This window comes from Rhinoderma darwinii, chromosome 7 (assembly GCF_050947455.1).
Source record: "Rhinoderma darwinii isolate aRhiDar2 chromosome 7, aRhiDar2.hap1, whole genome shotgun sequence".
In the NCBI taxonomy this organism is placed as follows: domain Eukaryota; kingdom Metazoa; phylum Chordata; class Amphibia; order Anura; family Rhinodermatidae; genus Rhinoderma; species Rhinoderma darwinii.
This window is the reverse complement of record NC_134693.1, coordinates 145,635,360-145,647,703: the sequence shown is the minus strand read 5'-3', so window position 1 is coordinate 145,647,703 and position 12,344 is coordinate 145,635,360. Positions and strand designations below refer to the sequence as shown.

The 12,344-nt window shown below is 47.1% G+C and overlaps 1 protein-coding gene across 1 annotated transcript in view; it reads left to right on the top strand.

Annotated features, from left to right (window-relative positions):
* Positions 1 to 6,564: 6,564 nt before the first annotated feature.
* Positions 6,565 to 12,344, top strand: part of LOC142657504 (plasma membrane calcium-transporting ATPase 2-like) — a gene marked incomplete at its 5' end in the record, with an annotated part of 74,605 nt that continues 68,825 nt past the window's right edge. Inside the window, one exon of the mRNA XM_075832539.1 lies at positions 6,565 to 6,762. Within this exon, the coding sequence (XP_075688654.1) occupies positions 6,565 to 6,762 (198 nt within the window). The remainder of the gene's footprint in view (positions 6,763 to 12,344) is intronic.

The following is a 12,344-nucleotide window of genomic DNA, read 5'->3' as shown; positions in this document are numbered from 1 at the left end:
AGTGAGCTCCCTCTAGTGGTGGCTGCAGGCAGCAGAATGTTATCATGTAACTCTATGAGAGCTGTATATATCTGTATGTAGTGAGCTCCCCCTAGTGGTGGCAGCAGGTAGTAGAATGTTATCATGTAACTCTATGGGAGCTGTATATATGTGTATTTACTGTATGTAGCGAGCTCCCCCTAGTGGTGACTGCAGGAAGTAGAATGTTATCATGTAACTCTATGAGAGCTGTATATATCTGTATGTAGTGAGCTCCCCTTAGTGGTGGCTGCAGGCAGCAGAATGTTATCATGTAACTCTATGGGAGCTGTATATATCTGTATGTAGTGAGCTCCCCCTAGTGGTGGCCGCAGAATGTTATCAAGTACATCTATGGGAGCTGTATATATCTGTATGTCGTGAGCTCCCCCTAGTGGTAGCTGCAGAAGGTTAGAATGGTATCATGTAACTCTATGACTATACAGGGATTTGGAGTTCTGGCCCTATAAAAATATATTACGGAATTAATCAGCACAATATTTTGAATCTATTTTGATTTTCAATAATTAGGGTGTTTAAAGGTTCACAATCCCTTTTTAGAGGGGTGCCTAACTGTGAATGAGTCTTGAGGTTGCAGATTAGAGATTTGCTCAGTGAGGGTTTTGACCAATCTCGTTGATTGTTTGCATAGAGAGAAATCTATGTTTTTTCCAATCATTTTTATTGATAATTAACCTAGAATTTGTATAGCACCATATAGAGGAGTAAGGGACAGTCCTCGGAAGTGATGGCGCAAATCATACGACTCCAGACACGTTACAGTGTCACCATATTGTTACAAATGGAAAAATAACCACTAGACATCTAGTGAACAGAACAGCACGGCGTCATGTCACGACCTCTCTAGTGTTTACCAGCTACTATGCTGCTGGGTGTGAGAGAGTATACAGCGATGCCGCTCTGTATGCTGCTGGGTGTGAGAGAGTATACAGCGATGCCGCTCTGTATGCTGCTGGGTGAGAGAGAGTATACAGCGATGCCGCTCTGTATGCTGCTGGGTGTGAGAGAGTATACAGCGATGCCGCTCTGTATGCTGCTGGGTGTGAGAGAGTATACAGCGATGCCGCTCTGTATGCTGCTGGGTGAGAGAGAGTATACAGCGATGCCGCTCTGTATGCTGCTGGGTGTGAGAGAGTATACAGCGATGCCGCTCTGTATGCTGCTGGGTGAGAGAGAGTATACAGCGATGCCGCTCTGTATGCTGCTGGGTGTGAGAGAGTATACAGCGATGCCGCTCTGTATGCTGCTGGGTGTGAGAGAGTATACAGCGATGCCGCTCTGTATGCTGCTGGGTGAGAGAGAGTATACAGCGATGCCGCTCTGTATGCTGCTGGGTGTGAGAGAGTATACAGCGATGCCGCTCTGTATGCTGCTGGGTGTGAGAGAGTATACAGCGATGCCGCTCTGTATGCTGCTGGGTGTGAGAGAGTATACAGCGATGCCGCTCTGTATGCTGCGACTGCATTGTTCTATGGACATGTATATGACCATTAAGAAGAAGTTTTTATTTATTTTTTCCCAGAGAGAAGGGAGTGTGGGGGATGGGCCATGATTGTACAGGGGGAGCCCCACGGTTGGGTCTGCGCCTCCATGGATCCCAGGACGTTGGCCGAGGGTGGCAATATTCAACGCAGGTCTACGGATCAATAGAGTATGAAGATTAGGGGGATATTGTAATGGATAATACGACGCATATTGAGATGGCGAGAGAGCTCCAGGGTCTTGGGGATCCAGACTCAACTCGATGGCTCTCTCTTAGGTTTTTCTTTTGTTTAATTAAATTAGGTTCCTAGGGGGGCAGGGTGCAGGGGAGTCAAGAAATGTATCATGCACTTTACATGTAAGATGTATTAACCTTTCTTTTTGGGGGTTTTTCTATTGCACAATTTTTATGTATAATATTTTACAGCAAATTGAATAAATTAATTTAAAAAAAAAGCCTTTTTTACAGCTGCCATAAAGCACATCCAAAAGTTATTGCAAATTGTGTTCTTGTCATAATAAGGGGGAGAGTGCAGGACCAGACGACACAGGGATTGTTTCAAATAAAAAAGGTTGTAAAAGGAGGAGATGGGGTTTTAACGTAGTCAGCAGCAGACCGCAGCGGCCTCCGAGCCTGACCCCGACTAGGGACCACCTGCATTTAACAGCTGATGGGCTGCAATGTAAGGAGATCAGGCTGGAGACAGGCCATGTCCAGGACTCCCCACTGTAGACTGGGAGTCTGGATGTTTCCATCACTGTTATCCAAAGCTCTGGGGAAGCCAAAGCTGTAACCAGGCGATCCCCGCTCTGTATTCCTGCTACGTGTGGTGCAATGATCGTAACAAAGCACAAACAACCAAACCCACAAGTTCTCTGTCCTCTTTGAAAACGCCCTCTGGTTGATTAGCTTATGCCGGTCTGTATGTTCATAACTGGGAGCCCTCATCCACCCAAAAGCTCCTGGAATGTCCCTGAACATGGGGCGAAGAAAGATCAATGAAGTCCTGCCGCCTCCTATGTACATTATATACAATAGTGGCAGGATGTGAAGGTAACCTATAACCTCTGTAACCTATAACTTCTGTAACCTATGTAACCTGTAACCTATGTAACCTGTAACCAATGTAACCTGTAACCAATGTAACCTGTAACCTATGTAGCCTGTAACCTGTAGCCTGTAACCTATGTAGCCTGTAACCTATAACCTGTAACCTATAACCTGTAACCTATGTAGCCTGTAACCTGTAGCCTGTAACCTATAACCTGTAACCTATAACCTGTAATCTATAACCTATAGCCTGTAACCTATAACCTGTAGCCTGTAACCTGTAGCCTGTAACCTATAGCCTATAACCTGTAGCCTGTAACCTATAGCCTGTAGCCTGTAACCTGTAGCCTATAACCTATAACCTGTAGCCTGTAACCTATAACCTGTAACCTATAACCTGTAACCTGTAGCCCGTAACCTATAACCTGTAGCCTGTAACCTGTAGCCTGTAACCTGTAGCCCGTAACCTATAACCTGTAGCCTGTAACCTATAACCTGTAGCCTGTAACCTATAGCCTGTAACCTATAACCTGTAGCCTATAACCTATAACCTGTAGCCTGTAACCTATAACCTGTAGCCTGTAACCTATATCCTGTAACCTATAACCTGTAACCTGTAGCCTATAACCTGTAGCCTGTAACCTATAGCTTGTAACCTGTAACCTGTAGCCTGTTACCTATAACCTGTAACCTATAACCTGTAGCCTGTAACCTATAACCTGTAACCTATAGCCTGTAACCTGTAGCTTGTAACCTGTAGCCTGTAACCTATAACCTGTAGCCTGTAACACTCCAGAGAGTCATGTCTCCCGCCAATCTCCCCTGCTCCAGAAAGCTCCAGAGAGTCATGTCTCCCGCCAATCCCTCCTGCTCCAGAACACTCCAGAGAGTCATGTCTCCAGCCAATCCCCCCCTGCTCCAGAACACTCCAGAGAGTCATGTCTCCCGCCAATCCCCCATGCTCCAGAACACTCCAGCAAGTCATGTCTCCCGCCAATTCCCTTCCCTGGCTCCAGGACACTCCAGAGAGTTATCTCCCACAAATTCCCCCCTGCTCCAGGACACTCCAGAGAGTCATGTCTCCTGCCAATCCCCTCCCCGGCTCCAGAACACTCCAGAGAGTCATGTCTCCCGCCAATCCCCCCTACTCCAGAACACTCCTTAGAGTCATGTCTCCCGCCAATCCCCCCTGCTCCAGAACACTCCAGAGAGTCATGTCTCCCGCCAATGCCCCCTGCTCCAGAATACTCCTTAGAGTCATGTCTCCCGCCAATCCCCCATGCTCCAGAACACTCCAGAGAGTCATGTCTCCCGCCAATCCCCTCCCCTGCTCCAGGACACTCCAGAGGGTTATGTCTCCCACCACTCCCCCACCTGCACCAGTACACTCCAGAAGTTATGTCTATTGCCGCCAATCCCGCCCTCCAGGATACTCCAGAGAGTCGTGTCTCCCGCCAATCCCCCATGCTCCAGAACACTCCAGAGAGTTATGTCTCCCGCGAGACTCCCACCTGCACCAGGACACTCCAGAGTTATGTCTCCCGCCAGTCTCCCCCCCTGCTCCAGAACACTCCAGAGCGTTATGTCTTCCGCCAGTCCCCCCCTTCTCCAGAACACTCCAGAGAGTTATGTCTCCCACCAATCTTTCCCCCTTCTCTAAAACACTCTGGAGAGTAATGTCTCTTGCTAGTCCCCCCCCCCCACTCCAGGACACTGCAGAGGGTTATGTCTCCCGCCAGTCTCCCCCCCTGCTCCAGAACACTCCAGAGCGTTATGTCTTCCGCCAGTCCCCCCCTTCTCCAGAACACTCCAGAGAGTTATGTCTCCCACCAATCTTTCCCCCTGCTCTAAAACACTCTGGAGAGTAATGTCTCCTGCTAGTCCCCCCCACTCCAGGTCACTGCAGAGGGTTATGTCTCCCGCCAGTCTGCCTTCTCTCTGCTCCAGAACACTCCAGAGAGTTATGTCTCCCAGCCCCCTGCTCCAGAACTTCTGAGAGTTATGTCTCCCGCCAGTCTCCCCCCCTGCTCCAGAACACTCCACAGAGTTATGTCTCCCATCAGTCTGCCCCCTCTCTGCTCCAGAACACTCCAGAGAGTCATGTCTCCCGCTAATCCCCTCCCCGGCTCCAGGACACTCCAGAGAGTCATGTCTCCCGCCAATCCCCCATGATCCAGAACACTCCAGAGAGTCATGTCTCCCGCCAATCCCCTCCCCGGCTTCAGGACACTCCACAGAGTTTTGTCTCCCGCTAATCCCCTCCCTGGCTCCAGGACACTCCAGAAGTTATGTCTATTGCTGCCAATCTCTCCCCCCTCTAGGATACACCAGAGAGTCGTGTCTCCCGCGAATCCCCCCTGCTCCAGGACACTCCAGAGAGTCATGTCTCCCACCAATCTTCCCCCCTACTCTAAAACACTCTGGAGAGTTATGTCTCCTGCTAGTCTCCCCCCCCCCTCGCTCCAGGACACTGCAGAGGGTTATGTCTTTCGCCAGTCTGCCTCCTCTCTGCTCCAGAACACTCCAGAGAGTTATGTCTCCCGCCAGTCTCCCCCCTGCACCAGAACACTCCAGAGTTATGTCTACCCCCTGCTCCAGAACACTCCAGAGTTATGTCTCCCCCCTGCTCCAGAACACTCCAGAGTTATGTCTCCCCCCTGCTCCAGAACACTCCAGAGTTATGTCTACCCCCTGCTCCAGAACACTCCAGAGTTATGTCTACCCCCTGCTCCAGAACACTCCAGAGTTATGTCTACCCCCTGCTCCAGAACACTCCAGAGTTATGTCTACCCCCTGCTCCAGAACACTCCAGAGTTATGTCTACCCCCTGCTCCAGAACACTCCAGAGTTATGTCTACCCCCTGCTCCAGAACACTCCAGAGTTATGTCTCCCCCCTGCTCCAGAACACTCCAGAGTTATGTCTACCCCCTTCTCCAGAACACTCCAGAGTTATGTCTCCCCCCTGCTCCAGAACACTCCAGAGTTATGTCTCCCCCCTGCTCCAGAACACTCCAGAGTTATGTCTACCCCCTGCTCCAGAACACTCCAGAGTTATGTCTACCCCCTGCTCCAGAACACTCCAGCGTTGTCTCCCCCCTGCTCCAGAACACTCCAGAGTTATGTCTCCCCCGTGCTCCAGAACACTCCAGAGTTATGTCTCCCCCCTGCTCAAGAACACTCCAGCGTTGTCTCCCCCCTGCTCCAGAACACTCCAGAGTTATGTCTACCCCCTGCTCCAGAACACTCCAGAGTTATGTCTACCCCCTGCTCCAGAACACTCCAGAGTTATGTCTACCCCCTGCTCCAGAACACTCCAGAGTTATGTCTACCCCCTGCTCCAGAACACTCCAGAGTTATGTCTACCCCCTGCTCCAGAACACTCCAGAGTTATGTCTACCCACTGCTCCAGAACACTCCAGAGTTATGTCTCCCCCTGCTCCAGAACACTCCAGAGTTATGTCTACCCCCTGCTCCAGAACACTCCAGAGTTATGTCTACCCCCTGCTCCAGAACACTCCAGAGTTATGTCCCCCCGATGCTCCAGAACACTCCAGAGTTATGTCTACCCCCTGCTCCAGAACACTCTTGGAGATCTCCAGGATCCCTGTTTTCATAAGGGGTGTACAATTCATTTCAAGCCCCAGCAGGGCACAAAATGTCACAACCTTTAATCATTGTGGCCTAAACTACGTCTTTTTGGAGACCGCGCCCACTTCACATTTGACGAGTAATGAGAAAAGATGCAAAAGTATTAGCAAATTTGGCACAGATTTTCATGCAACTTTTAAAAGTATAATTAAGCCTACAGTATAACTTAGAAACAGAGACATTTTGCGCACAAGTTGACACATGTCGTAAATGCATTGCTGATGGGCCACTGTCCATATTGTATAGCGATGAGAACAGTCGTGTTGTGGCCCCTTCTTCGCTGACTCCATGTAAGCTCTACCAGGTGAATTCCACTATTCATTGTGTCTCTCTTTCTCCTCAGGACTGCCGGGCACATTAGCAGATATAGAGCAAAGACGACAAGTATTTGGACAAAACTTTATACCTCCAAAGAAGCCAAAAACTTTCTTACAGCTTGTATGGGAAGCCCTGCAGGATGTCACGCTAATCATCCTGGAAATTGCAGCCATTATATCTCTGGGGCTGTCATTCTATCAACCGCCTGGAGGAGACAATGAAGGTGGGTGAAGGTCACAGCAGTGATTAGCGTCCAAACTGTATCACACAACCCATGGGTACTACCCAATAACGCTTAGGCATCATGTGACAAATGTAGGTGGAGGACGGCATGATTAGATCCCGAGAGCTCTACATGTGTGATAGTACACTGAGGAGCGTCTGTATTACATGTGATATTACACTGGGGAGCGTCTGTATTACATGTGATATTACACTGGGGAGCGTCTGTATTACATGTGATAGTACACTGAGGAGCGTCTGTATTACATGTGATAGTACACTGGGGAGCGTCTGTATTACATGTGATATTACACTGGGGAGCGTCTGTATTACATGTGATAGTACACTGAGGAGCGTCTGTATTACATGTGATAGTACACTGGGGAGCGTCTGTATTACATGTGATATTACACTGGGGAGCGTCTGTATTACATGTGATAGTACACTGGGGAGCGTCTGTATTACATGTGATAGTACACTGGGGAGCGTCTGTATTACATGTGATAGTACACTGGGGAGCGTCTGTATTACATGTGATAGTACACTGAGGAGCGTCTGTATTACATGTGATAGTACACTGGGGAGCGTCTGTATTACATGTGATAGTACACTGGGGGGCGTCTGTATTACATGTGATATTACACTGAGGAGCGTCTGTATTACATGTGATAGTACACTGGGGAGCGTCTGTATTACATGTGATATTACACTGGGGAGCGTCTGTATTACATGTGATAGTACACTGGGGAGCGTCTGTATTACATGTGATAGTACACTGGGGAGCGTCTGTATTACATGTGATATTACACTGGGGAGCGTCTGTATTACATGTGATAGTACACTGGGGAGCGTCTGTATTACATGTGATAGTACACTGAGGAGCGTCTGTATTACATGTGATAGTACACTGGGGAGCGTCTGTATTACATGTGATAGTACACTGAGGAGCGTCTGTATTACATGTGATAGTACACTGGGGAGCGTCTGTATTACATGTGATAGTACACTGGGGAGCGTCTGTATTACATGTGATAGTACACTGGGGAGCGTCTGTATTACATGTGATAGTACACTGAGGAGCGTCTGTATTACATGTGATAGTACACTGGGGAGCGTCTGTATTACATGTGATAGTACACTGGGGGGCGTCTGTATTACATGTGATATTACACTGGGGAGCGTCTGTATTACATGTGATAGTACAATGGGGAGCGTCTGTATTACATGTGATAGTACACTGGGGAGCGTCTGTATTACATGTGATATTACACTGAGGAGCGTCTGTATTACATGTGATAGTACACTGGGGAGCGTCTGTATTACATGTGATATTACACTGGGGAGCGTCTGTATTACATGTGATAGTACACTGGGGAGCGTCTGTATTACATGTGATAGTACACTAGGGAGCGTCTGTATTACATGTGATAGTACACTGGGGAGCGTCTGTATTACATGTGATATTACACTGGGGAGCGTCTGTATTACATGTGATAGTACACTGAGGAGCGTCTGTATTACATGTGATAGTACACTGGGGAGCGTCTGTATTACATGTGATATTACACTGGGGAGCGTCTGTATTACATGTGATAGTACACTGAGGAGCGTCTGTATTACATGTGATAGTACACTGGGGAGCGTCTGTATTACATGTGATAGTACACTGGGGAGCGTCTGTATTACATGTGATAGTACACTGGGGAGCGTCTGTATTACATGTGATAGTACACTGGGGAGCGTCTGTATTACATGTGATAGTACACTGAGGAGCGTCTGTATTACATGTGATAGTACACTGGGGAGCGTCTGTATTACATGTGATAGTACACTGGGGGGCGTCTGTATTACATGTGATATTACACTGGGGAGCGTCTGTATTACATGTGATAGTACAATGGGGAGCGTCTGTATTACATGTGATAGTACACTGGGGAGCGTCTGTATTACATGTGATATTACACTGAGGAGCGTCTGTATTACATGTGATAGTACACTGGGGAGCGTCTGTATTACATGTGATATTACACTGGGGAGCGTCTGTATTACATGTGATAGTACACTGGGGAGCGTCTGTATTACATGTGATAGTACACTGGGGAGCGCCTGTATTACATGTGATAGTACACTGGGGAGCGTCTGTATTACATGTGATAGTACACTGGGGAGCGTCTGTATTACATGTGATAGTACACTGAGGAGCGTCTGTATTACATGTGATAGTACACTGAGGAGCGTCTGTATTACATGTGATAGTACACTGGGGAGCGTCTGTATTACATGTGATAGTACACTGGGGAGCGTCTGTATTACATGTGATAGTACACTGGGGAGCGTCTGTATTACATGTGATAGTACACTGGGGAGCGTCTGTATTACATGTGATATTACACTGGGGAGCGTCTGTATTACATGTGATAGTACACTGAGGAGCGTCTGTATTACATGTGATATTACACTGGGGAGCGTCTGTATTACATGTGATAGTACACTGGGGAGCGTCTGTATTACATGTGATAGTACACTGGGGAGCGTCTGTATTACATGTGATATTACACTGGGGAGCGTCTGTATTACATGTGATAGTACACTGAGGAGCGTCTGTATTACATGTGATAGTGCACTGGGGAGCGTCTGTATTACATGTGATAGTACACTGGGGAGCGTCTGTATTACATGTGATAGTACACTGGGGAGCGTCTGTATTACATGTGATATTACACTGGGGAGCGTCTGTATTACATGTGATAGTACACTGAGGAGCGTCTGTATTACATGTGATAGTACACTGGGGAGCGTCTGTATTACATGTGATAGTACACTGAGGAGCGTCTGTATTACATGTGATAGTACACTGGGGAGCGTCTGTATTACATGTGATAGTACACAGGGGAGCGTCTGTATTACATGTGATAGTACACTGGGGAGCGTCTGTATTACATGTGATATTACACTGGGGAGCGTCTGTATTACATGTGATAGTACACTGGGGAGCGTCTGTATTACATGTGATAGTACACTGGGGAGCGTCTGTATTACATGTGATAGTACACTGGGGAGCGTCTGTATTACATGTGATAGTACACTGGGGAGCGTCTGTATTACATGTGATAGTACACTGGGGAGCGTCTGTATTACATGTGATATTACACTGGGGAGCGTCTGTATTACATGTGATAGTACACTGAGGAGCGTCTGTATTACATGTGATAGTACACTGAGGAGCGTCTGTATTACATGTGATAGTACACTGGGGAGCGTCTGTATTACATGTGATATTACACTGGGGAGCGTCTGTATTACATGTGATAGTACACTGAGGAGCGTCTGTATTACATGTGATAGTACACTGGGGAGCGTCTGTATTACATGTGATAGTACACTGGGGAGTGTCTGTATTACATGTGATAGTACACTGGGGAGCGTCTGTATTACATGTGATAGTACACTGAGGAGCGTCTGTATTACATGTGATAGTACACTGAGGAGCGTCTGTATTAGATGTGATAGTACACTGGGGAGCGTCTGTATTACATGTGATAGTACACTGAGGAGCGTCTGTATTACATGTGATAGTACACTGGGGAGCGTCTGTATTACATGTGATAGTACACTGAGGAGCGTCTGTATTACATGTGATATTACACTGAGGAGCGTCTGTATTACATGTGATAGTACACTGGGGAGCGTCTGTATTACATGTGATAGTACACTGAGGAGCGTCTGTATTACATGTGATAGTACACTGAGGAGCGTCTGTATTACATGTGATATTACACTGGGGAGCGTCTGTATTACATGTGATAGTACACTGAGGAGCGTCTGTATTACATGTGATAGTACACTGGGGAGCGTCTGTATTACATGTGATAGTACACTGGGGAGTGTCTGTATTACATGTGATAGTACACTGAGGAGCGTCTGTATTACATGTGATATTACACTGGGGAGCGTCTGTATTACATGTGATAGTACACTGGGGGGCGTCTGTATTACATGTGATATTACACTGGGGAGCGTCTGTATTACATGTGATAGTACACTGAGGAGCGTCTGTATTACATGTGATAGTACACTGGGGAGTGTCTGTATTACATGTGATAGTACACTGGGGAGCGTCTGTATTACATGTGATAGTACACTGGGGAGCGTCTGTATTACATGTGATATTACACTGGGGAGCGTCTGTATTACATGTGATAGTACACTGGGGAGCGTCTGTATTACATGTGATAGTACACTGAGGAGCGTCTATATTACATGTGATAGTACACTGAGGAGCGTCTGTATTACATGTGATAGTACACTGGGGAGCGTCTGTATTACATGTAATAGTACACTGGGGAGCGTCTGTATTACATGTGTGATATTACACAGGGGAAGCGTCTGTATTACATGTGATAGTACACTGGGGAGCGTCTGTATTACATGTGATAGTACACTGAGGAGCGTCTGTATTACATGTGATAGTACACTGGGGAGCGTCTGTATTACATGTGATAGTACACTGAGGAGCGTCTGTATTACATGTGATAGTACACTGGGGAGCGTCTGTATTACATGTGATAGTACACTGAGGAGCGTCTGTATTACATGTGATAGTACACTGGGGAGCGTCTGTATTACATGTGATAGTACACTGGGGGGCGTCTGTATTACATGTGATAGTACACTGGGGAGCGTCTGTATTACATGTGATAGTACACTGAGGAGCGTCTGTATTACATGTGATAGTACACTGAGGAGCGTCTGTATTACATGTGATAGTACACTGGGGAGCGTCTGTATTACATGTGATATTACACTGGGGAGCGCCTGTATTACATGTGATAGTACACTGGGGAGCGTCTATATTACATGTGATAGTACACTGAGGAGCGTCTGTATTACATGTGATAGTACACTGAGGAGCGTCTGTATTACATGTGATAGTACACTGGGGAGCGTCTGTATTACATGTGATAGTACACTGAGGAGCGTCTGTATTACATGTGATATTACACTGCGGAGCGTCTGTATTACATGTGATAGTACACTGAGGAGCGTCTGTATTACATGTGATAGTACACTGGGGAGCGTCTGTATTACATGTGATAGTACACTGAGGAGCGTCTGTATTACATGTGATAGTACACTGAGGAGCGTCTGTATTACATGTGATAGTACACTGGGGAGCGTCTGTATTACATGTGATAGTACACTGAGGAGCATCTGTATTACATGTGATAGTACACTGGGGAGCGTCTGTATTACATGTAATAGTACACTGGGGAGCGTCTGTATTACATGTGATAGTACACTGAGGAGCGTCTGTATTACATGTGATAGTACACTGAGGAGCGTCTGTATTACATGTGATAGTACACTGGGGAGCGTCTGTATTACATGTGATATTACACTGGGGAGCGCCTGTATTACATGTGATAGTACACTGGGGAGCGTCTATATTACATGTGATAGTACACTGAGGAGCGTCTGTATTACATGTGATATTACACTGGGGAGCGTCTGTATTACATGTGTGATAGTACACTGGGGAGCGTCTGTATTACATGTGATAGTACACTGGGGAGCGTCTGTATT